Here is a 24,799-nt window from a genome sequence, read left to right on the forward strand (position 1 = left end):
CATCTGAAGGATACATCCTACACATTGTATATAGAAAAACAATTTGCTGTCGAATGATGAATGAGTAAAGGGGTGGGCAACTGCATGAACCATTGAATAAATGACTGAACCAAGGAATAATAGATAAATGAAAGAATGAAGTGGGGAACAAAAGAGCACATCCATAAGTGAGCAGATGAGTGAACCAACCAAGTAAAGCAAGAAAGAATGAACAGGTTGCTGGTTGACTGAGTAAGGAATTGGGTACATAAATAAACAAGGAAAGTAAAAAATGAATGAAAGCACAATCAATGGAAGGAGGAATGCTGCTGCTGCTGCTGCTGCTGCTGCTAAATCGCTCCAGTCGTGTCCGACTCTGTGCGACCCCATAGATGGCAGCCCACCAGGCTCCACCGTCCCCCGGATTCTCCAGGCAAGAATACTGGAGTGAGTTGCCATTTTCTTCTCCAGTGCATGAAAGGGAAAAGTGAAAGTGAAGTCACTCAGTCGTGTCCGACTCCTAGTGATCCCATGGACTGTAGCCTACCAGGCTCCTCTGTCCATGGGATTTTCCAGGCAAGGATGAGTGTCTGAATAAATGACCGAATGAAGCAACAAATGTATGAAAAATAAAATTACAAGAGTAGGTGCATATAAAAACATAAAAAACAAAAAGCAGATAAATAATTGCATTGGGTTAGTCAAAAAGCTCATTTGGATATTTCCATAAAATCTGCTGGAAACACCTGAACGAACTTTTTGGCTAATCCAATAATGTGGTATAAATAGATCAATGGTCTGATGATGCATTCTGGCTGAGCAGGAGGGGAAGTAACTCTGAGGAATGTCTCCACTCTATTTTTTTCATTTGTGTTTTGGCTGTGCTTGGGTCTTCGTTGCTGCATGCGGGCTTTCTCCAGCTGCGATGCACAGGCGTCTCATTGCAGCAGCTTTTCTTGTTGAGGAGCACGGGCATCAGTGCACATGGGCTTCAGTAGTTGTGGCACACGGGCTTAGTTCCTCCTTGGCATGTGAGATCTTCCCAGACCAGGGCTCGAGTCTGTGTCCCCTGCATTGGCAGGCAGATTTTTAACCACTGGACCACCTGGGAAGTCCTCCACTCAGTTTAGTAATAAGATACGATTGCAAATATCACTTGTGCCACTGAGTGTGCTGCTCGCACCCCAGGATTAACTCTGGGTTCAGTGGGAAGAGCTAAATAGCCTTGATTATACTGTTTTCCCAATTATGTTCAAGATAATTACTTATTATGTAGCAAACCCCCAGCATGATTTTAATAATCGCTATTTAAATAACACATTTTCACTGTCTCCTCGTAAATAAGACTTTAGTAAGCATAATTACTGTCAGCGTGGGAAAGTTTGCTGAGCGGACTGGGAATGAGGAAGGGGGTTGGCACGTCACCGTGATCATCCCGGGAGCCCCTGAGGCCAGGTGATGCTGGGGACGGAGCTCAGGTTTGGGGAAACCTGGGTCCAGGACATCAGGTGAGTCCCTCCCCCATCTGGGCCTGGTCAGCCTCCCTGTGACATGAAGATGGTCTCCAAATGCCCAAACTCCCTGGGCTATCCAGGAGCTCTCACTCTAGGCCCAGGTCAAGGTCAGAGTTAGTGACCCCCGAGCTGTGCTGTGTCCCCACAGCTCAGGCAGCCTCATCATGGGGTAACGGGGTCTCCATTTATCCCCCATCAGACTGGGAGCAGGACCTATCTGGTCCTCAACATGCACTCAGCTCCCAGCACAGGGCCTGCACATGGTAGTTGCTCAGCAAATGCTGGGGGAGGAATCCGTGAATCTTGTGCAGTGTGCAGTGCAGGTTTGAGAAACCGCTTCAGTCTCTTTCAGAACCACAAAGTTTGCTGAGCAGGTGACCTCACCACGTCCTCACAGAATTTCTCACGGTGGCCCCATTGCTGCTGCTGTTTCGGGCATCACTGGTTCCCTGGACTCCACCTGTGTCTGCCCGTCTCAGCCCATCCCCCTCTCCTGTAGGACCTGGTGGACCTGAAAGTATGGAAACAAGCTGGTATAACTGTGCACAGAGTGAGTATTGACAGGCTGCTTTCTGACCTAATCAAAGCGATGTTGTTCAGTCAATACATCGTGTCCGACTATTTGCGACCCCATGGACTGAGCACTACAGGTTTCTCTGTCCTCCACTATCTCCCAAAGTTTGCTCAAATTCATGACCATTGAGTCAGTGATGCTATCTAACTATTTCATCCTCTGATCAAAGGGCATGAGGGTTAATAAGTCTCCAGGCACCCATATTGACCCTGACCTGGTGCCAGCATTGACAAGAGGTAGGGGAAGACCTGCCAAGTCCCTCGTGAGCATCTGGAGGATGCAAGATGGAGGATCCAGTTCCCTGACAATAACCTTGATGCCACCCCTGCTGTCCATCATGTGGATTGAATGCCATGGATCCAGGCTGTATCAGTGATTCTAAAATTTCTGCTTGCTTCCAGAGAGAGGGAGAGTTGGAGGACAGTCCAAGAGGGAGACCAGGCTCCTCTTTTTAAGTTTTCTGCATTCTTCAAATTGTCCTTGATCGTGACAAATTGCGCTTAGAGGAAGAAGTTAAAAACAGAAAAGAGAAATAGATAGAGGTGATTTCTTTGAAATGAGATCAAGCTTCCTTCTACACAATCAGAGGTGGGAATTTAAAATCCCCTTTCACACGATTAGAGTATATTCTACTATAACTAAGCAACTGGAGATTCAGGTTGTTTTAGCGGTATAGGAATCCTGGATTCTCAGCTCAGAGGAGTCTGCCTCTTTACAGGCTGGGAAACAATCTTCACCCCCCACTCCATGTCACCGGGTCCCTTTCTGGTCTCCCTCTTAAGTGGATGAGGGAAACCAGGGTGAAATCTCCAGAGGGATACAGAGATGATTAAGGGGAATAGAGCCAATTTGTCTCACTGGGGGAAGGAATAAAGATGGCACCAAGATATTTTTAATTGTCAAAATTAATTAATAGTAAGTATCATCACTCACATGGATTGACAGCATTCTATGTACCAAGCAATGTTCTCTGTGTTAACTTATTTAATCCTCATGATAAGCCCGTGAGATTAAGTACCGCTGTTGTTCCCATTTTATACACGAGACAACTGAGACACAAAAGAGTTGAACTGATTACGGGAAAGAGAAGTAGGTGAGGTGAGGAGCACGAACTTGAGAGTCAAGCAGATCAGAGTCCACACCTCTCCCTGTTTTGCTCTTCATCACCTGTGTGGTCTTAATTAAGTAATTCCAGATCTCTGATCCTCAGTTTCCTCCTCTGTGAAATGGGCAGATGTGGTATGACATCTGCAGGACCTGGAGTGTGGTAGGGGCTGTAGAGATGCCCATCTCTTCTGAACCTGGAGTCAGTGCTAAGCCCCCACCAGCTGGATCTGGGCACATTCATGGCTGGGCGTGGTCTAAGGAGGATGTCGGTCCCTCAGCAAGAGACAGATTGTCTGAGCTGTCTTCTGGGGACTGCCCCCAGGTCTATGGGTCAGCAATGGTCCAGGGGCACATAATCCCAGTGTCATTTCTCAGGGGAGACTCATCCCAGCAAAAGGTAGTGAACATAACATCTATTCTGAAAAGCTTTTCAGCAGAAGAGCTGAGTTCTCACAGTCAAGCCCAGAGTTTGGGGTAAACGGAGTGGAACAGCTGGATTATGCGGTAGAGACAGTTAAGTTTTTAAGAAACCATTAGACTGTTTTCCATCATTGTTGTAACATTTTATATTCCCACTAGCAATGATAAAAGCTCTGTTCTTCGGCATCCTCACCAATACTTGTTATTTTCAGTCTTTTTAATTTTAGCCACTCTAGTGGGTGTGTAATGGCGTCCCATGGTGGCTGTAATTTGCATTTCCTTGATGACTAACGATGTTGAGCATCTTTTCTTGTGCTTATTGGCCATTCATAGATCTTCTTCTTTGATTACTTTTTAATGAAAAGCACATTTGCATCCAAACTGAAATTATATTGTCAGCAGTTAATTATCACTTGTCAAACAAGTGTGTGCCCAGATTGTGGATTTAATTTTCATATAGGTTTGCAAATGCCTCAATCCTCATGTTTGTCGAGGCCTTTATGAGCGGGAGACATTCATTGTTGGAAATGATGCTTTTCTAAAGAACAGTTTTAAAAATAAAAAGGTTTCCTTGGTGTCTGAGTCAAGGCTCTTTGCAAGTAGCAGGAAACCATCCAGTCTAGCTTAGATAAGAAGAAACGGTGTGTGGATGGAGTATTTTACCAGGCGTGGGGTGGGGGGAGTGTCTCTCAGAAGGCCCTGCTTCACCAGAACCTAAAACTTAGGGCTGGAGCCCCTACTGGGACCTGAGACAGCTGCTCACTGCCCACCCCATCCAGGGAGGGATGTTCATCTCAGCTTCTCTCTGGGCACCTGTTCATCCTTCTCTCTGCAGCTCGTTTCTCTCACTGCCAGCATGACCTGCCTCCTCCTTTGTTAACACATATCCTCAGGTCATGGGCCCCCAGAGCCAGACCCAACGGGTGGGTCACCTCATCTCTTGACTCTGAGACTCCTCAGCCTCTCGGATCTGTATATGTCTGCAGGTTGCCCTGAATCACGTGTGGGTTGCCTGTCATCACGCAAGTAGAGCTCTTTCCTCGCCTGGGCAACGGAGACAGCACAGGACGTGTCTCTGCCTCCAGCAGTGGGGCCAGGGGCTCGAGGAAGGGGGCTCGGGGGGGAGCTCATCAGGGCTGGGAGCAGAACCCATTCCTGACTCCTGAGAGGGTGAGGGTTCCAGCTCTACCCTCTTCATCCTCTGCATCCCAAGGAGGGTCGGGGAGCAGGGGGCAGGGGCAGACACTCACAGTCCTCACTCCTCTCTGCCTGGAGGGTTTGTCTTCCCCTGCAGACCAGGCTTCTCTAGCTACCTCTGCCTCTGACCTTGGACAAATGAACACACGTCCGTGAATATGTACGTGCAGGGTGGATGTGTGTATGTGTATCTGGGGTGAATCTGGGCGTGGGTCTACGTGTATCTGTGTCTGTCTCTGCTTGTGTGTGTCCAAGTGTGTGCTGAGCATATGTGCACACATACAGAGGTTCTGGGTGGAGCCCACAAGGGTCTGACTCCAGACCCCCCGGGGCGCCCAGGCCAGTGCTCTCTCCACAACCCTTGCTGCATCCCCCCCCCCCAATTACAGAGGAGAGCTTAATGCAGCCCAGCTTCACCCCCACACAGACCACCCTTCTCTCCCTCTCTAGCTGTAATTGACATAAATGCTGTTCTAATGTCTAATCATTTTGTGCAATTTGCAAAACGGTTTCTTTGGTTCCTGCAAAAGGGGCTACACAGTCAGCTCGGCTGTGCTTCTCCCTGGAGGATTTTTATGAAAATGATGTGGCAAAAGTGTTGTCTTAGAGTCAAGCAAAAAGAAGGAGAAAATAATCAAGCATCCTGAGGGGGAGGGAGTGAGAGAGGAGACAGGCGGCCATGGAGCAGGCGGTGATTACAGGGAAAAGATGGGAGCCTGTTATTTCAGCCAATCATTTCTTAACTAGGGGTTAGTTCCATGCATGTACTAATAGGCCAGCCTCACCATCTCCTGGGATGGGAGATTTTTTCCTCCCTTTTATCCATCCAGCCCCATGGCCCTCAGCCCTCACTACCTCTGCCCGGGAACACGGGGCCGACCCCCGTGTTTCCACCCAGTGGAAAACTCAGGGTCGGTGTACTGTAAAACCAGATGTGTTTGGAAAGATCTTCTGTGCAGGCTGGGAGCAGAGATGCAAGTATGGAACTTGTAGGTGGGAGAGACCTGGTCTCAAGTGGTCCCCATGCAGTCTCTCTCAAGACAGAGGGTAGATGGCCTTTCTTGCTTTTATTTTTATTTTCAGACTAGCATTTTCACATAGATAACTGTCACGCCTTTCCTTCCAGTTTGATGGGCAGCTAGGAATCTGGTATGAGTTCTTTCCTCTGCCCCATGGGAAGCAGCCAGCTCCCTCCACGGGTCCCTGAGATGCCAGGAATGAGCTTGAGGCAAGTGAGTGAGGAGAGAGGCCTGAGCAGGACCTGGAGGCTTGCCCCGCCCCAGCCCCACCCCTGCCCCCTGCCTCCTCCCACCCTGGATAACGGTTGTCCTGGTAACAGGTAACCTGGACAACCTCTGCATTGTCCCAAGTCCCTCACAGACCTGCTTCCCAAAGAGTGAGTAGAACAGAGCTTCACAGCCCTGTTCTGCCCAAGAGGTGAATTGCCAGCCCACATCACGGCCTGGGCATGAGCAGTGACGTTCCTGACCCCAGGGGAAGATACTCTTCCCTTCACCAGCAGAGCTTCTGTGAGGAACGTTCCTGGGGTCTCCAATGGCCATGCCCAGTAAGGCAAGCCCATGACCTGCTCACCCGCCACCACCTGCTAACCAGTCCAGCTGCCAGCCTCTCCTGCAAACCTGTGGGGTGTGTCCCACAAGGCCCACGCCTCCTGAGCTGTCATTCCTTCCAGCCTCCCTGGTGAGGATGCTCCAGGCAGAGGGAACAACATGTGCCAAGGCTCGGACGTTTGGGTAGCAAAAGAAAGACAAACATGACTGAACCATCTTGAACAGGGGGATCAGAGGTGGACACAGCCAGACTTCCCTGGGCCTTGGAGGCTGCATTAGGAATTCAGGACTTGAGTTGAAGTGCCACAGTAAGTCATTGAAGTATATTAAAGTTGTATTTTTAAAGCTGCTTCTGGCTGCTTTGTGCTTAGAGGCGATGGTATGAGACCTTGGGACCCAGGACTGCTGTGAGTGTGGACTGTGTCCCCATGAAACAGGAGCTTCGGAGTGTGGAGCAGAGCAGGGATGGCTCCGTCCTGAGTCTCACGGGGTCACCCGGCTCCTGCAGAGAGTGACAGGAGCAGGGCCAGAGCAGAGGCGGGGACCAGGCAGGAGCCCACTGCCCCGGCCCAGGCGTGATGGTGGTGGGACCAGCATGGACAGCAGGAGAAGATCTCAGTTCTGGGGTTAAGTGACAGTTGACCAAATGGAAATGATTCACTCCCTGTATGTTAGGCATTATCAGTTCTTAAAACGTCGTATTGCTTTAGCATTTCCTTCCCTATAGATGGCTATTCTAACAAAACAGAAACTTAGAGGAAGATTAAAGAATGAAAATATTAATTGCATTTTATTCATAGTCATATAAAATGAAATCATCCAAATCACATAAATAGGATGTTAAATTACAAAACATTAATCAAATGGACTACTTTCAGGAAACTATGAGATGGAAAGCTGGTCAAACATGAGTGTCAGGCAAGCAAGACCCAAATCTGCGTGTGCGACATTGGAGGGCACAGCTGGGGTTCTCTAAGACCCGGTTGTCCTGAGCCCCTCCCCACTGCCCTGCAATGGGGAAGCAGCATGCCCACACACACACCCTCATGTCCATCTTGGTGAAATTTGCTTTCACTAAGAAAGCATGAAGGGAGGTGGGCTGGGTCCTTTCCAGAAAGGAGCACTGAAGGGTCAGACTTCAACATTCCGATCTTCCCTGTAACAGCTGAGACGGAATGTGGCATGATGTCACCACGCGAAGATGGTAGCATCCTGAAACAGTGGTGCCTCCATCAGGGAGGGTCCCACATGATGAGCCAAGCCCTCCCTGCTGATCCCAGTGGACAGCAGGGTTGCTTGTTGTTTGGAGGGTTGCTTATTATTGTGTCATATCCGAGCTTACCCTGACAGTCACATGAAAGTGAAAATGTACGTAGACGAACAAAAGAATAAAGGATATCAACAATTAAAAAAAAAAGTAGAAGTGCCAGTCACTCAGTCATGTCCAGCTCTGCAATCCCATAGACTGTAGCCCACCAGGCTCCTCTGTCCACGGAATTCTCCAGGTAAGAATGCTGGAGTGGGTAGCCATTCCCTTCTCCAGGGGATCTTCCCAACCCAGGGCTCAAACCCAAGTCTCCTACATCGCAGGCAGATTCTTTACCTTTTGAGCCACCAGGGAAGCCCCTACCAATAATTTACCTGCCACCATCTTTGAGAAGTTGGTATTAGATGATTCATGTATTTACCATTTTGCACTTTCCAAATGCTTCACCATAAGTAGGCATCACTCTCTCTAAAGGGAAGGGTCAGTATTATTACCGAGAGCGCTGGGCCCTGGCGAGGCCATCCTGTCCCAGGCTGTATCTTGGGCTCCAGGCATGCAGAGCGTCTGTCCTGCCCAATTAGCCCTTTATTACTGATCGTTTTGTTCTCCAATTGTCCTCCCTGCATAATTTAGCACGGTCATATACTGTCTGTTCTCAAATGTTTAATTTAGTGTTTCTTGGCCTCAGTTTCTCATCTTCAACTGCAGCAGCAGCAGAAAGGGAGATCTTTAGAGGCCTCTCAATGCCAACCCTCCCTTGGGGCCTGGAATAGTGAGAGCTGACTCTGTGCTAGACCATGTGCTCAGCACTTTACATGCATTAATTCACATAATCGTTTCAACAATCCTGTCAATGAGGCACTGTTGTTATCCCCATGTTAAAAATGAAGATACTGAAGCATGGAGAGGTTTAGATACTCATCCAAGGTCACACAGCTCAGAAGTGCTGGAGCCTTGAACCCTGGCAGTCTGCTCCCCAGTCCCTGCTTTCCTGTTCTGTTGATTGTCAGCCTTTACTGTGTCCAGACCTTGTGCCAGGGCTGGGCTTGATGCTCAAAGTCTAGATGGGGGCATCTGCCTATAAACTGATAAATGATCATCATAATAATGGTGACAAAGCCAGTGACCATGCATTCAGGGCTCACCGTGCATCAGGCATTTAACACTGGTTAGGGCACAGAGTCTTCAATACATCCTTACATCCTTCAACATCAGTGACCAGCACAGTCACCAAGATACACATGAGCATCCGAGACACAGAGAGCTCCGGGTTCACCCAGAGTCCAACCTCCAAGTGCTGCCTGGAAGTGTCCTGCGAGCCCAGGGACCTGCCTCCCACCGAGGTAGCCTCATCAAACCCTCACAGTAGTCAGATGTGGTCAGTATTATTGCGCCCATTATACAGAGAGGAAAAGTGATGGGCCTCATGGAGGTTAAGCCACTTGGCCAAGTCACACAGCAAGTGAACAGTGGAGACTGAATCTAACCCAGGCCTGTTAGGATGTGAGGCTGGTCTCGTCTCACTGCTTCAGTGGTGAGAGGCCCAGGTGGAGGCAAAGCCCTCCAGGTAGAGGGGGAGCTGCCCACCTGCGTGGGGTCAGGGCCAAAGAGATCACCAGCCATGACACAACTCAGGGGTAATATTGATAATAACAGACTCCATCACTGAGCTGTCACCTGTGCTACCACATCCAAGTCTGGCCCCCAACCCATAAGGCAGACGCTTTTATCATCTTCAACTCATACTTGAGGGGGCCAAGCTCAGAGAGGTTAAGTAATTTTCCTGAGGTCCTGGCTAGAAACCAGGGTCAGGCCAGAGCTTGTGATCTAACCAGTAGGCAACACTGCCTCCCTCCACCATGCTGGGGGTAGGGACCATTAACAGGGACTGAGTCTCCACTACTGGGGTTCAGAATCTTAATAGAAAACCCTTCAGGAAAGGTCCCCAAGCGTCTATATTCAGATGCTTTCCTGAGATCAGGAAGGGGAAAGTCCCAGATGATCCAGGACAGCTCAAGAGGGGCAGGGAGCTAAAGGAAAGAGCTTCAGAAGAGGTCTGAATTCAGGTCTTTCCATCCTCCTGGCCATCTAAATGTCTATTATCTATCCGCTCAGGACTGGAAGTACGCCTGCAAGACCACCCAGATGAGGGGTCTCATCCTGTGACCATTAGCATCACCGGCTTTGAAATAAGCCTGATGTCCACACACCCTCACCCACCCATTGTACACATGGGAAAACAGAGGCTACAGGGGCTGAAGAAGGAAGTGTCGGTGTGAGGACTGAGCCCTGGCCTGTTGGGATCCACCCTCTGCTTCTCTCGGCTCCTGGGACATCGCTCTATTTGGTGCCTGATCACCATGGACTGTAATCATTTCTCTAACTGCCATGTCCCTAAGGAACCCCTGAGGCCAAGGACCCAGCCTTGCTCCTCTCTGTCCCCCTTGCCCTCAGGATGAGGACCCCACTTGTGACCTAGAGACTTGAAGGTTTGCAAAATCCAAGAGTAGATGGAGGGGCATCCTTCCTGGGTGGGCTTGGTCTCCCACCTACCGAGTTCCTACACACTTTGTCCCCTCGGAGCCAGCATGGCTAGGCCCTCACTCCCTTCAGCTCTCTACTCAATGTCACCTGCTCAGCGAGGTCTTCCTGGACCCCTGCTGCCCCCTCCCATCAGTCTCTCCCCTCGTCCACTTCAGGTCTCTGCACGTGGCCCATCACAACTTGGCACTTCTATGTCTCCCCAAAGGGAACATCAGCTCATCCCAGTGCCCGGAACAGAGTCTGGCAGGTGGCAGGCACTCAGCACACTGTTGGGTGTGAGAGTGATGGGTGAAGCCTCAGTTTCCCCATTTGGGAAGGGGAAGTTCACTCTGTGGTCTTCAGGGTCTCTCCCATGTCTATCCCCCACAAAGTCTGTCTGTCTGAGAGCCAGGAGGACCAGAAAGACCAGAAATGATGGGGATGAGCACAGGTCTGAGCAGGGAGCCAATGGGTTGACAGCCAAGGCCCCCTAACAGGGCTGAGTGGCAGTTTCATCTCACGTTTGGTGTCCAAGCTTGCATCACGGTGCTGGCCAGGAGCCTGGCGTGCAGTTATTAACTGTGATCTGCTGTAGGTGTGTAATTGTCAGATGGCTTTGCATATTTCGATAAATCTATAAATATGGATGGTAATTAACCATCATTAGCATATGCTTATGTTCTGCATAAGTGTGCATTGTTTCCCCGAGAATGCAAGTTGCCGATTCAAAACCAAGACACAGGGACCCCAGGTTCATAGTCATGTATCTCCATCACCCAGGACATGGAACATGTCCATTCATCGTCCTGGGGAGGAGGGGGCAGTGGGCACAGTGGGCAAATTTCCCCACAGTTTTGGAAGGTCCTGGAGCTCCAGGAGAGACAGAGTGAAGGGTCAGGAGAGAGGTCAGCAGTAGCCACCAGCCTGAACCAGATTGACGGAGAGGAGGGGCTTCCTGAGCATCTGCCTGTGGCTCCACCCAGGGTGCTGCAGGGGGTCAGAGCTGGAGCCCCATCTGTCCTCACTCGCCTGGGGTCACCCTTGAGTCTCAATTTCCTTGGCTTTAAAATGGGAATGAAAGTAGTTCCTCTCTGAGGAGTGACTGTGAGTATTAAGGGAGCATGTGTGAGTGAAGGACACCCAGCACATATAGGAAGTGCTCACTTGTGTGAACTGATGCTCCTGCTGTTGTCATCCCAGGACTGAGACAGAGGAGGTGCATGGGCCCATTTCACAGATGAGGCTAATTGCTGCGATGACTCCCAGCTGCTGACAAGTCTTTGGGCCAGGTGTTTGCACTCCTGACCCCATGTCCCCTTCACAAGGGCCCTACACAGCAGGCACTATTCTGACTGCCCCCCTCCATGGTAGGGGGAGGGGAGGCTGTGCCTTGGGCGGGTCAAGTACCTCCTGGATCACACAGCCCGCAAGGAGCAGAAACTCAGAGCAGGGCTTTCGGCCTCAGGGCCCGGACTGGGCCACCACTTCACACAGCCCAGGACACTCAATCACAAGCACTGATGAGTAGGTGGTGGACACTCATAACTGCCCACCCAGCACCCCACCACTCCTTCCTTCACTTGCAGAGCCCTGAATTTGTCCTGCAGCAACAGGCTCAGACCTGGTGGGCTTCCCCAGCCCAAAAATAAAGCCAAATTTGGCACCCCAGCCCCCTTCTCCAGCCATTGTTTTAGGGGTGAGAGTGTGACCCAGATCTGGCCGTTGAGATGTAAGGGAGAATCTGCTGGTAGAGGGACTGCTCCTGGGAAATATTTTTTCTGTCTCACTTCACTCCCCCCCTTCTTCTCAACTTGAATGTTTTAGTGTGAGACATGATGTTTGGAGCTGTGACAGCTATCTTGCAACCGTGAGGCAACAAGTAAGGAAAAAGTCCAGTATGGTCAAGGATGATAACCAGAAAAGAGAGAAAGACCTTATTTTTGGCATCATTGAGTATCTGACCCACCTCAGAACTCCCTCCCTCTAGATATCTTTCTAGGGTCAATCATTTTATCTCAATAACTTGAGCTGCTGCTGTTGGATTTTCTGTTACTTGATACACAACACATCCCAACTAATGGAAGCACTTACCATGTGACCAGCTCTTGTCTACCCTAACCCCCAACACAGAGTCAGGGCTATTCATCTACACCTCAGACTCCCATATCAGACCCTGGGCCAAGATGGCCAAAGATGGTAAAGAAGAGAGAGAAAATGCCTGGGTTTGTTGATATCTCTGAGCTTCTGACCACCCTGGAAACCCCTCCAACACCTGTTTATGTGAAATTATTTCATGTCTCAATAGCTTAGTTACTGTTGTTGAATTTTTTATTACTTGCTGCTCAGAAAATCTTAACTGATGGCAGCACCCCACTATGCATCAAGCACCCAGCTATTTGTTTACAACTTTGTCTCGCTCACCAATCCTTGAACTCTTAGAGGGCAGAAGTTTTGTCTTGCTGATCTCTGTACCTCCCTGGCCCCAAGGGCAAACAGGGCATGACACACGGTCAACCCAACCCCACAAGGAGAGTAACATGAGTAAATGATGAGCAAACGCACAAACAAATGAGTGAACAAATGGTGAACAGGTAAGCATAATGGATGTGAAAATGCAAACTGTAAAGTGCTGGGCCCAAATGCAGGATTAAGATCTGAAAGGTGGACAGAAATAGCAGTTGCAAGAGATACAGGGTGCAGTGAAAAGTGAGAGTGTTGGTTGTTCAGTCATGTCTGACTCTTTGTGATGCCATGGACTGTAGCCCGCCAGGCTCTTCTGTCTGTGGAATTCTCCAAGGAAGAATACTGGAGTGGGTAGCCATTGCCTTCGCCAGGGGATCTTCCCGACCCAGGGATCGAACCTGGATCTCCCACATTGCAGGCAGATTCTTTACCTTCTGAGCCACCAGAGTGCAGAGCAGGGACTGAAGGAAACGTGGCAGCCCCTTTGTTTCAGCAGGAATGAGGCCAATGTCCCCCCAGATGTCCCCCACTCTCTCCATGCTGCTGGCACAGAGGTCAGGTGGGAGACCCCGTCCATCTCCTGCAGGATCACTCCCTTGGCTACTGGAGCCTCTGACAGCCAGCGCCTCCTTTCCCAAGCCGGAGAGACAGGCTTTGTGCTCTGCCATTTTCCCCCTAAAAAATTGTTTCGAGAAACCAAATGGCTATCATTACACCAGATGCAATTCTTCACTGCATTATTTTGTAAGAGACAGAGGACCGGGCGCTGGGAGAGGAGGCGGCGGGAGAAGTGAGGAAAAAACCATTTAGGATGAACAGACTCTAACATTTCAGCTCTGGGTTTTTCAGAGAAACTGGATTAAAGAATCAAATCAAATGAATTTTGCCATCAGAGTAAGAGATCTGTCTCCCCTAAAATGCTTTAATTTGACAGTTGGCTTCAAGGGGGCTGGCAGAATTCGTTTTGTGAGCAGACAAGATCAAAGAAGAAAGCAAAACACAGCCCGCCACGAGAACTCTGTTAACCGCTTGACATCATTGTGCTTCACCCAGAGTTGGATTTTTGGCAAAATGAGAAGTCATTTTCTTTCCACTGACGTCTGATATTTGTGGTGTCTGGAAAAGGTCCTGGGGCCGTGGTGGGGAGAATGGGGGGGGGCGCGGTCAGCAGACAGACAGGGGCCTCACTGTTCTGCCCTCCTGCCCTCAGAGTCACCTGGAGAAGCTGGCAAATGTGAGCCCTGAACAGTAACGGGCTCCAGGGTCCGACCTGTCTTTCCATGTCCGAGCTTCCTCTGGGCCTGTATCCCATGCTCCCATCGCTTTACCAGAGGATGGATTTGAGGCTGGACATTGACCCCTTGACGCCCATCCTGGCTGCTCAGATCACCACCCATGATCTATGCACTCTCAGCATCACCCTGGATGCTGGTGGTTCTCCAAGTGGGGCCTGAACCCTACCCCACACCCCACCATGGCATCTCTGGCCCATTAAATGGGCAATTTATGGGCCTGACACATAGTTTCGTATTAGCTGCACCAAGATCAATTTTAATGCCTCCTCTAATATGATGGTCTCGAACATCTCCTACCCCTCAGATCTGAGTGCTTTCTTCTCATCAGTTACCTGGCAGCCACATCCTCCTACCTGCCTGGCCCCCTCCTTACCAACATACAGATGACTGCATGTCCATCCATTCATTCATCAGTTATTATGGGACATACCAAGATGAATAAAACTCCCTTGCCCTCTGAAGGTTTATAATCTGTTTCTTACTCTAACATAGTTGTTCTAAAAATCAGGGTGGCGGACCTCAAGAAGAACTTTGGGAGGAGGGACAGTGCAGTGCAATGGTTACAGACACAGAGTCTGATAATGACAGACCTGGGATTGCATCCCAGTTCCAGGGCTCACCAGCTGTGTGTCTTCAGGCAAGTAACTTAACCTCCCTGAGCGTCACATCCCTCACCTAAAAAGTGGAGAGAACAGGATCTGCTCTGTCTGGGGGAGAGCCTGGCACAAGATCAGTGCTCACTTCAGAGCAGCCTTTATTTTCTCGGAGACAGTAGGGCTTTGGGGAAAGAACCAGGCGCACCCCGACTCCACTGCTTATGGCCTCATTTGACGTCTCTGAGCCTCAGTGTCCTCATTCATGAAACCAGGAAAACATAGCCTGACCTTTAGGAGGGCAGAGAGGGGCCCTGAGATACAGCTGGGAACTCGGGGGACATCATCTCCAGCCAGGAGCCCCTGAGGCCATGTCAGGGAACAGTGGATGAGAGTTGCTCTGGGGAGGTGGTAGGGATGGGAGGGACACTTGGTCTCCCCAGAGAAACAAGATCTCTGCTCAAGTCTCCCATCTGTGGGAGGAGCCGCCACTCTGACCACATCCCTGCCAGGCTCCAGAACCATCCATGGCTCCCAGCGCTGCCTGTTCAACCCACCTTCCCTGCCTCACCTCCCTCCAGACCTAAGCTTCAGGTCTCCAGACCACCCCCTGGTCCCCAATCCACCACACTGCATTCATGCTTCCCACCTTTACTCTCCTGACCCCTCTCCTGGAATGCCCCTCCCCCCACCCCACCTTCTGAAACTCAAGTCCCCTTCAAGGCTCAGGTCGACTGTCACCTCCTCCAGGAGGCCTTCTCTGATCCCCTTTGCTGCTGTCCCTCCTCCGTTCCCAGAAAACTCAGCTGACGTCCCTCCTACAGAGCTTGTTTTAGTCTCACCACTAGACTACAAGCTACTGGAGGTGACAGGAAGTTTTTTCTTCTCTCCCTGATACCTGGCACACGGCCTATCACCAAGTAACTCTCAAAGTAGTCTAGACTAATGATTGAGGGAGTGAATGAATGAATGAATATGACTAGCCTCCACTTATTCAGGACCCACTGTGTACCAGGCACCATGCTGACATTTTACAAGCATCGTTTCATTTAATCCTCCCTACAACCCCTTGTAGAGTGTACTGATACATGCCCATCATTCAGATGGGCAAACTGAAACCCAGGGGTTTGGGTCACTTACCAAGATCACATAGCGAGTAAGCTGAGGCAGTAGAACCTTCCTGCTCAGCTCCATCTGAAATGTCTCAGTCTCCTGGTTGAGCTAAGCTCATAATTCACAGTCGTGTCTGGGGCTTCCCGGCTGACCGCTCCACTCACTGAAGGACCCAGGATGGCTGCTTTGGCTGAAAGTCATGATCGCAAACATCCAGTCTCAGTCCTAGAGCAACAAAAGACAAAGAGTGTATCTCAGATGGTTTCTGCATCCACAGGAAACCCTCCCAGTCCCACCCATGGCTCCACAACTGTCCGCAACAACAGTGAAGACCTCTCCCAAGCCCACATAGGTGGCTGGCAGTTCCCTCTCCTCAGCTCCAGCTGATCTATGGATCACAGGTACATGGGCTGTAAACTCAACATCTCGTGTGTGTCTGTATCAAGCAGGGGACGCTTAGTCATTCAAACCCCCGAGATTCTAGGGGGAGGAGGAAATATCTCAGAGAAAAAGCAAAGAGAGTGAAGAGGAAACAGGTGTGTCATGGAGATTAATCCAGCGCCCAGACATGAGAGAAACATGTTCAATTATATTCAATTATATTCTGTTGCATTTCATTGAAATGTACATGTCGTACTTAGCTGCCTGCAAGCCTCGGATTACCCAGAGAGAAAGTGGAAGAAAGACAAGAGAAGGAAAACACAGACACACACAAAAAAATGATCCTGAAATTGGAATCACTAAGAGATAAAAAAAAAGCCAGACATCAGACGAAAACTGCTGCTTGGCACCCAGGCCCACTGAGCACTGACACCAAGTCCCTGCGGCCATAAAGTCCAGCGCCAGCCAGATATCCTGCTCACTGGCATCAAGGAGTCCCAGGTGGGAGTCAGCAGACTCCACTTGCTTTGTGAGAAGCCTGAAGCCTTCAGAGGCCACTGGTGTGGTGAGAGAACAGAGAAAAGAGCAAAAGAGATCACACTGGCAAAGCCCAGGGCAAAGGAAAACCCCGCCCCAGGAACTGCGCCCTCCTCCACAGGTCTGTTAAACCTGGGCTACTTCCTCCCACTCACCTAGAGCCAGACATCCTAGAGTGTGAAGTCAAGTGAGCCTTAGGAAGCACTGCTGCCAATAAAATTAGTGGAGGTGATGGAATTCCAGCAGAGCTTTTTAAAATCCTAAAAGATGATGCTCTTAAAGTGCTGCACTCAGTATGTCAGCAAATTAGGAAAACCCAGCAGTGGCCACGGGACTGAAAAGGTCAACCTTCCTCCCAATTCCCAAGAAAGGGAGTACTAAAGAATGTTCAAACTATCAGACAGTTGCACTCACTTCCCATGCTAGTAAGTTTATGCTCAAAATCTCTCAAGCTAGGCTTCAGCAGTACTTGAATCGAGAAATTCTGGGTTTAGCAGTACAAGCTGGGTTTAGAAAAGGCAGAGGAACCAGAGATCAAATTGCCAACATTCTCTGGATTGTAGAGAAAGCAAGGGAATTCCAGAAAAACATCTGCTTCTGTTTCATTGACTATGCTAAAGCCTTTGACTGTGTGGATCATAACAAACTATGGAAAACTCTTAAAGAGATGGGAATACGAGGCCATCTTACCTGTCTCCCAAGAAACCTGTATGCGGGTCAAGAAGCAACAGTAAGACTCTTACATGGAACAATTTTGAAATAACTGATTTAAAATTGAGAAAGTAGTACAACGAAACTGTATATTGTCACCCTGTTTATTTAACTTATACGCAGAGCACATCAAGCGAAATGCCGGGCTGGATGAGTTACAAGCTGGAATCAAGATTGCCAGGAGAAATATCAGCAACCTCAGATATGCAGATGCTGCTGCTGCTGCTGCTGCTGCAGCTAAGTCACTTCAGTCGTGTCCGACTTTGTGCGACCCCATAGACGGCAGCCCACCAGGCTCCCCCGTCCCTGGGATTCTCCAGGCAAGAACACTGGAGTGGGTCGCCATTTCCTTCTCCAACGCATGAAAGTTAATTGTGAAAGTGAAGTCACTCAGTCATGTCGGACTCTTTACAACCCCATGGACAATAGCCTACCAGGCTCCTCTGTCCATGGGATTTTCCAGGCAAGGGTACTGGAGTGGGGTGCCATTGCCCTCTCCAGATATGCAGATGATACCACTCTAATGGCAGAAACCGAAGAGGAACTAAAGAGCCTCTTGATGATAGCGAAAGTGGAGAGTACAAAAGCCAGCTTAAAACCCAATGTTAGAAAAACTAAGATCATGTCCTCTGGTCCCATCACTTCATGGCAAATAGAAGTGGAAAAGGTGGAAGCAGTGACAGATTTCCTCTTCTTAGGCTCTAAAATCTCTGCGGATGGTGACTGCAGCCATGAAATTAGAAGATGATTGCTTCTTGGAAGGAAAGCTATGACTAACCTAGACTGTGTATTAAAAGCAAAGACATCATTTTGCCAGCAAAGGTCTGTATAGTCAAGGCTATGGTCTTTCCAGTAATCATGTAGGGATGTGAGAGTTGGACCATCAAGAAGACAGTCCAGAGAGGTCAAGTAATTGGAGTAGTAGAGCACCGAAGAATTGATGCTTTTGGACTGTGGTGTTGGAGAAGACTCTTGAGAGTCCCTTGGACTGCAAGGAGATCCAACCAGTCCATCCTAAAGGAAATCAACCCTGAATATTCATCGGAAGGACTGATGTTGAAGCTGAAACTCCAATATTTTGGCCACCTGATGCAAAGAGCCGACTCATTGGAAAAGCCCCTGATGCTGGGAAAGATTGAAGTCAGAAGGAGAAGAGGGTGACAGAGGATGAGATGGTTGGATGGCATCACCAATTCCAGTGGACATGAACTTGGGCAAACTCCAAAAGATGGTGAGAGACAGAGAGGCCTGGTGTGCTGCAGTCCACGGGGTCGCAAAGAGTCGGACACGACTTGGTGGCTGAACAACAGCAACATTGTGTGACCAGTTAGACTTGTTTTAATTGTGACTTGCTCTGGCCAGTGAGACATGAGAGGCCGTGGCATCTGCCACTTCCAGGAGGGAGCACTAAGAGCCAGCACACAATTGTTCAGTGATCTCAGAAAGCCCATATGGAGGTGGAGCCGTGTCAGCCCAGAGTGACTGCAGAGAGAAGAGCTGGTCACTTGCCCTGGGCGTGGCAGCACAGAGAGGGGGCCTCCTCTTGAGTTGGGGATGCTGTGGCCATTGGTTACTTCAGTGTAGCTAGGGCCCCCCAAGTGATGCCACCACTGGAACCAGGTCACCCAAGAAGGTGCACCGCTGCTTCCAGGCCCCCATGGGTGCTGGTCCCTGTGGGGTGAGTCACTCCATGCCACCTATCACAGATCTGGAGTACCCTTCCAGTATGTAGGAAGCCAGATCCCTGGGCTCTGACTACCCAGACGTGGACCAGACAGGCACATCCCATAACATGCAGATCATCTGAGAACCTCTGGGCTCCAGGTTCCTCTCTGTTTACTCATCCCTTCACCTAAGAAGCCCCTGGACAGAGTCTGTGCCAGGCCTGTGCTGGCCACTGGGAGTATCCAGGGAGCAGCCCCTGCTCTCCCGGAGCTCACAGACTAGTGCAGGAGACAGTCGGTACCAGTGAGCACCCGAGAAAAGAATTGAGTGGAGCAGGGGGATCACTGGAGGTGGGGAGAGGAGGCCGGGGGAAAGGAACCAAGTCTGCAGGTGGGGTGGGCTGGTCATAGTCAGATGGTCATCTGGGACCCAAAGGTGAGAGAGACCAGCCAAGAGAAGGGAGGACAGGAAAAGGCATTCCAGGTGGAAAGGCTGCATGTGCAAATGTCCTGTGGCAGGAAAGGCCTTGGGGAGAAACAGCAGAGCAGAGAAACAAACATCAGAAGGAAGGGAGGATGATAGAGACGGGGGGACAGAGCCAGACCACACAGGCCTGCTGGCCACAGGGAGGAGCCTGAACCTGGTTCTTCTTCAAGGAGAAGCCACTGACGGGGCCTGGAGGGGAGGGTCATGACCAATTCACATCCAGAACATTCTCTGGGCCCAGGGTTTAGCACAGGGCTTGGGCATTCAATAGTGTTCAATGAATGCTGTTGACAGTAGTGACACATGAGGGAAGTAAGGAGACGCTCTTTAGGGCACTGTTGACTCACCCTGGTCAGTCCACATGCTCCCAAAACTCAACGAGGAGTCCACTTGAGAACAGGGAGAAGCTGGTGTTTGTGGAGCAGCTGCTGCTGCCTGGAGCCGGGGCTTCTCAGATGTCATCTCACGTGTCAGCTCACATGTCAGCTCATGTCAGTTCACATGTAATCTCACATGTTATCTCACATCATCTCCTGTCAGCTGTCATTTCACATGTGAGCTCACATGTCTTCGGTGAGGACCCCACAAAGCGGTCCACAGACATCCCCAGTGCATTACTGATTTTGTTTTTGCAACAAAATAGGTCCCAAATGGAAACACTCTAACCCTAAGATACCTGAACAAGATTCTCATTAGAAAGGGCATCAAGACATATTCAATATGGAAATCAATGGACACTCGTGGAAAGAATTACTAGCTGAATAATGAGGAAGGGCAAGTCAATACAACTCAGTAAATGCAGAGGAAAGAAGCCACAACTCTCTCCCTGATTATAGGGTTGGAAACACTGAATTGATAAAACAATGACACTGAATTACAAGGAAACATGCAACTTCTTAACAGAAGATATAGCAACCAGTTAATGTGATATCCGCTGAGAGAGCATCAAAGCTTGTGGTCAGGTCTGAGGATTTTCTAGGCACATGAGTGAACCCCAGAGTCTGACCTGCATCCTAAAGTGAGCCTGGGGCTGGACCAGCGACCTGGCATCATCTTCTCTGAGCTGCATCTCCCCAACACCTTCTCTGGCTCACACGCTGGTCTGTCATGTCCACCTCTCCACCCTCAGTGTGCAAGGCACCTCTTCCAGGAAGCCTCCCCTGATGACTCCAGACCCCAATCACCCCAACTCTGAACTCAGCCGATCCTTCCCCTATTAAATATCAGGTGGTCCCAGCAGAATGTAAGATTAACAGATTACAGGGCACAAAGGCAGATGGTAGTTTCAAGTTCTCTCTCCCATAGAAGGTGACCTCCTCTGGCATTTCTACAGTACTTTACAGTTAGCAGAACCCAGCCATGCCCCTCATTGTAGTGGACACTCAGAACTTCAAGCTGCAGGTAAGACCGAGACTGGGGCCAGAATCTCTAGGTTCAAATCATGCCTCCACCACTTCCTAGTTGAACTAGCTGAGCAAGTTCTTTCCTATTTGACATTGTTTCCTCACCTGTAAACTGGAGCTAACTAACAATGCTATCTCCTTTGTAGGACTGTTATAAGGTCTGTACATGTAAAGCATGTAGGACAGGGCTCAGCCTGTAAAGGTCTCTCCATCATGTCTGAGATCTTTATCATCCTTCCCGTTTTACAGAGGAGCAAACTGAGGCTCGGAGATGCTAAGGCACATGTCCAGGATCACACAGATGACCGCTGTCAGAACCAGCTCTTTAACTCGAATCCAGAGTGTCTGGACCCCCATCCCATTTACCACGTACCAAGGGCTGCGCTGTTCCATTTACACCTTGTCTCGTCCCACAGCCATCCTCATCTCCCATTTTACAGGTGAGGAAACTGAGACCTGGGCATGCATGAAAAGTCACTCAAGGTCCTACAGCCAGTAAGGGAAGAATTCCCCACAATTCAAACCCAGGGCTCCTAGCTGCCACAGCAAAGGCTGTTTCCTCCTCCCTTCCTTGTTCTGAGGCTGCAAGGGTGACCGACGGGCCCAGCAGAGGACAGGCGGCTGCAGGGACAGGGGACCAGATGGGGCCCATAGGGAGAGCAGGCTGGACAGCCAGCTCCGAGGGCTCCAGAGATCAAGTTCGGAACTTTGCCAAAAACTCTGCAGATTTCAATCCATTGCAAAGCCATTTCTCCGAGAGCCCCAGGCAGGAGGCAGCAGGTAAAGCTCATTTCCTGGGGTTTATGCCTCCTGTTCCTCATCAGCAGAGAGGATCCAAGGAGCCAGCGATAAATCCTGGGAAGACGGATGTGTCATAAACTCATTATCTTTCCCTCCCCAGGGTCAGAGGTCATGTCAATAACTTCCTGCCTACTCTCCTGTGCAGATCTGTGGTGAGGCTGCAAGTCTGTTTTAGGAATCATAAATCCATCCCCCTCTACCCTTGGAAATCAACTGGAAACCCCGTTGCTAAATTGACCCTAAACATAAAAGCTCTCAAACCACAGGGCTATTCTGGGCCAGGACCGGGCTTCCGAGGGACGTGCCCTGAGGAAACACCATCCTGGAGTCGGACCCGGGTTCTGTCCAGAGTCGGGAGCACCGCAGGAACCAGGCAGGCCAGGCCCAGTCAGGGACACAGTGCATGATAGTGGGGGAACCCCCGCTGGGACGGGCTCTGTGCTTAACTCGCTCTCTCCTCCCCCTTGGAGGCCCATCTCCTCCACAAGTCTCTGTCAAAGGGGAGAAGGTCCCCTCAGGGAGGGCAGGCGTCTCACCAGCTTCCCCCCAAGAGTCAGGCTGAGGATGGGGACCACGGCCTGGCCCTTGGTCCAGCCTCAGTCCAGGAGACAAGGCTTTCTCACTGCCTCGAACAGAGTCACAAACCCAGGCTTCTCCTTAGAATATGCCAGCTCTGAATTAAACCAAGAGATTTGTTCCCATAAGCTGCCCTTGCTATTTTTGAAGAAGAGAAAACTTTTCACATGCAGTTCAGCTCAGTCACTCAGTCGTGTCCGACTCTTTGTGATCCCATGGACTGCAGCACGCCAGGCCTCCCTGTCCATCACCAACTCCCGGAGTTGACTCAAACTCATGTCCATTGAGTTGGTGATGCCATCCAGCCACCTCATCCTCTGTCGTTCCCTTCTCCTCCTGCCTTCAATCTTTCCCAGCATCAGGATCTTTTCAAATGAGTCAGCTCTTCGCATCAGGTGGCCAAAGTATTGGAGTTTCGGCTTCAATATTCCAATGAATATTCAGGACTGATTTCCTTTAGGATGGACTGGTTGGATCTCCTTGCAGTCCAAGGGACTCTCAAGAGTCTTCGCCAACACCACACTTCAAAAGCATCAATTCTTCGGTGCTCAGCTTTCTTTATAGCCCAACTCTCACATCCATACATGACTACTGGAAAAGCCATAGCCTTGACTAGATGGACCTTTGTTGGCAAAGTATTGTCTCTGCTTTTTAATATGCTGTCTAGGTTGGTCATAACCTTCCTTCCAAGGAGTAAGCGTCTTTTAATTTCATGGCTGCAGTTACTGTCTGCAGTGATTTTGGAGTCCCCCAAAATAAAGTCTGCCACTGTTTCCACTGTTTCCCCATCTATTTCCCATGAAGTGATGGGACCAGATGCCATGATCTTAGTTTTCTGAATGTTGAGCTTTAAGAAAACTTTTTAACTCTCCTCTTTCACTTTCATCAAGAGGCTCTTTAGTTCTTCTTCACTTTCTGCCAAAAGTGTGGTGTCATCTGCATATTGAGGTTATTGATATTTCTCCCAGAAATCTTGATTCCAGCTTGTGCTTCATCCAGCCCAGCGTTTCTCATGATGTACTCTGCATATAAGTTAAATAAGCAGGGTGACAGTATACAGCCTTGACGTACTCCTTTCCCTATTTGGAATTTTTTTTTTTTTTTTTTGAATTGCTATCTTTGAAGAAGAGGAAACTTTCACGTGCAGGCAGGGGATTGACCATCCTGTGTTCACAGAAATGAGGGACTATCCCTGTGAGTACTGCTAGGATTCGAGTCTCCTTTAGGGTTCATTTTTTTTTTTTTCCTTTGGTAAATTTAAATCTGTCCTTTAAAAATTTTCTTACTGAGATTTTCAAGATCTGGGGGGTTTTTTGTTTTTTTGTTTTAAATTCTCGGGTTTTTGATGAGAACAGGCCACCCAGGTTTGCTGAGGGAAACGACTGACCGATTCAGGTGGGTCAGATACAGAGAGAGAATTTGGGAATAACTTTTGACCGGCTTTCTGCCACAGCAGTATTCTTCAGCGCTAGCCGGGCACTTTTAAAACAAAGTTGCAAATTTGTTGATGTCGCCTCCCACAACCCTTTGATCAATAGTGTATGGTGGAAGCCATAAGACATCCAGGGCTAGATCCTAAAAGCTGCCTTGTGAGAAGTCCAACCACCCCCGCAAAGCCACCATGCTGTGAGGAAGCCCAAGCCAAAGGGCTGGGCTTTGGTCAACATTCTCAGCAGGGCCCAGCCTTCAAGGCCATCCCAGCTCAAGCATCAGACATGTGAGACGTAAGTATTCTGTAGATGCTCTTAACACCCAGCTGTCCAGGTTACCCACCCCTATCTGAATCTTTCCTGCTGAGGCCCAGACATTGTAGAATAAGGATCAGACCACCCACTGCCAGGAGTGTTAGTCCCATGAATCAAGGTAAATTGGATATGGTCAAGAGGAGATGGCAAGAGTGAACATGGATATCTTAGGATGCTGAGGCTTCAATAATTTGGCCACCTGATGGGAAGACCAACTAATTGGAAAAGATCCTGATGCTGAGAAAGATTGAAGGCAAAAGGAGAAGGGGGCAGCAGAGGATAAGGGGGTTAGCATCACCAACTCAATGGACATGAATTTGAGCAAACCCCAGGAAATAGTGGAGGACAGGGGAGCATTGTGTGCTGCAGTCCATGAGGTCTCAAAGAGTCAGACATGATTTAGCGACTGAACACCACCACCACCCCCAGTGCACCTTGTCCAGATTTTTTACTCTGATTGGCTTTTTTTTTTTAATCTCTAATTTTTTGGTGTACTTTTTATAATTTTATTTCATTCAAGTGTAGTTGATTTACAGTGTTGTGTTAATTTCTGATGTACAGCGAAGTGATTCAGTTATACATATCAATCAGTCCGTTCAGTCGCTCTGTTGTGTCCAACTCTTTGTGACCCCATGGACTGCAGCACACCAGGCTTCCCTGTCCTTCACCAACTCCCGGATATACACATTCTTTCTCAAACAGACTCTGGTTGTTAATTCACATGACTAAATTTGGGTAGAGGTTGCTATCTAACAGTGGATAACCAGATAATACGAAACAATATTCAAAGTGGTTTGACTCTGAGTCTCTATCTTAAACTCTCAGAAAGTTAATGTTTTTATCCTGGGAAAGGCCACCAATGCTGAGTGTTTCAGATA

The 24,799-nt window shown here is 49.4% G+C and overlaps 1 protein-coding gene and 1 long non-coding RNA gene across 3 annotated transcripts; one reads left to right on the plus strand and one right to left on the minus strand.

Moving 5' to 3' along the window:
* Window positions 1-12,462: 12,462 nt before the first annotated feature.
* Window positions 12,463-19,861, minus strand: LOC145543776 (uncharacterized). The gene is made up of 3 exons (XR_014081040.1): window positions 19,744-19,861; window positions 15,644-15,841; window positions 12,463-13,290 (listed from the first exon to the last, which is right to left on the minus strand). It is a non-coding gene; the product is annotated as an uncharacterized LOC145543776 (long non-coding RNA).
* Window positions 18,749-22,301, plus strand: LOC145543775 (uncharacterized). Of its 2 annotated transcripts, none has more exons than XM_081586441.1 (5): window positions 18,749-18,923; window positions 20,040-20,797; window positions 21,049-21,239; window positions 21,701-21,752; window positions 21,867-22,301. In XM_081586441.1, the coding sequence occupies exons 2-5, from the start codon at window positions 20,756-20,758 to the stop codon at window positions 22,005-22,007; spliced, it is 426 nt and encodes a 141-aa protein (XP_081442567.1). In that variant the 5' UTR covers window positions 18,749-18,923; window positions 20,040-20,755; the 3' UTR covers window positions 22,008-22,301. The 2 variants fall into 2 exon arrangements, with proteins under 2 accessions (XP_081442567.1, XP_081442569.1); XM_081586443.1 differs by having other exon boundaries at window positions 18,753-18,923; window positions 20,702-20,797.
* The last annotated feature ends 2,498 nt before the right edge of the window (window positions 22,302-24,799 follow it).

This window comes from Giraffa tippelskirchi, chromosome 3 (assembly GCF_054371585.1).
Source record: "Giraffa tippelskirchi isolate mGirTip1 chromosome 3, T2T-mGirTip1v1.2.pri, whole genome shotgun sequence".
Classification (NCBI taxonomy): domain Eukaryota; kingdom Metazoa; phylum Chordata; class Mammalia; order Artiodactyla; family Giraffidae; genus Giraffa; species Giraffa tippelskirchi.

Excerpts from the sequence above, each read along its gene's own strand:
- LOC145543775 (XM_081586441.1), top strand. The coding sequence starts at position 20,756 with ATGCCCCTCATTGTAGTGGACACTCAGAACTTCAAGCTGCAG. Across the intron at positions 20,798-21,048 it reads CTCAGAACTTCAAGCTGCAG|AGGAGCAAACTGAGGCTCGG; the intron begins GTAAGACCGAGA and ends CCCGTTTTACAG. Across the intron at positions 21,753-21,866 it reads CTCTCCTGTGCAGATCTGTG|GGCTATTCTGGGCCAGGACC; the intron begins GTGAGGCTGCAA and ends CTCAAACCACAG.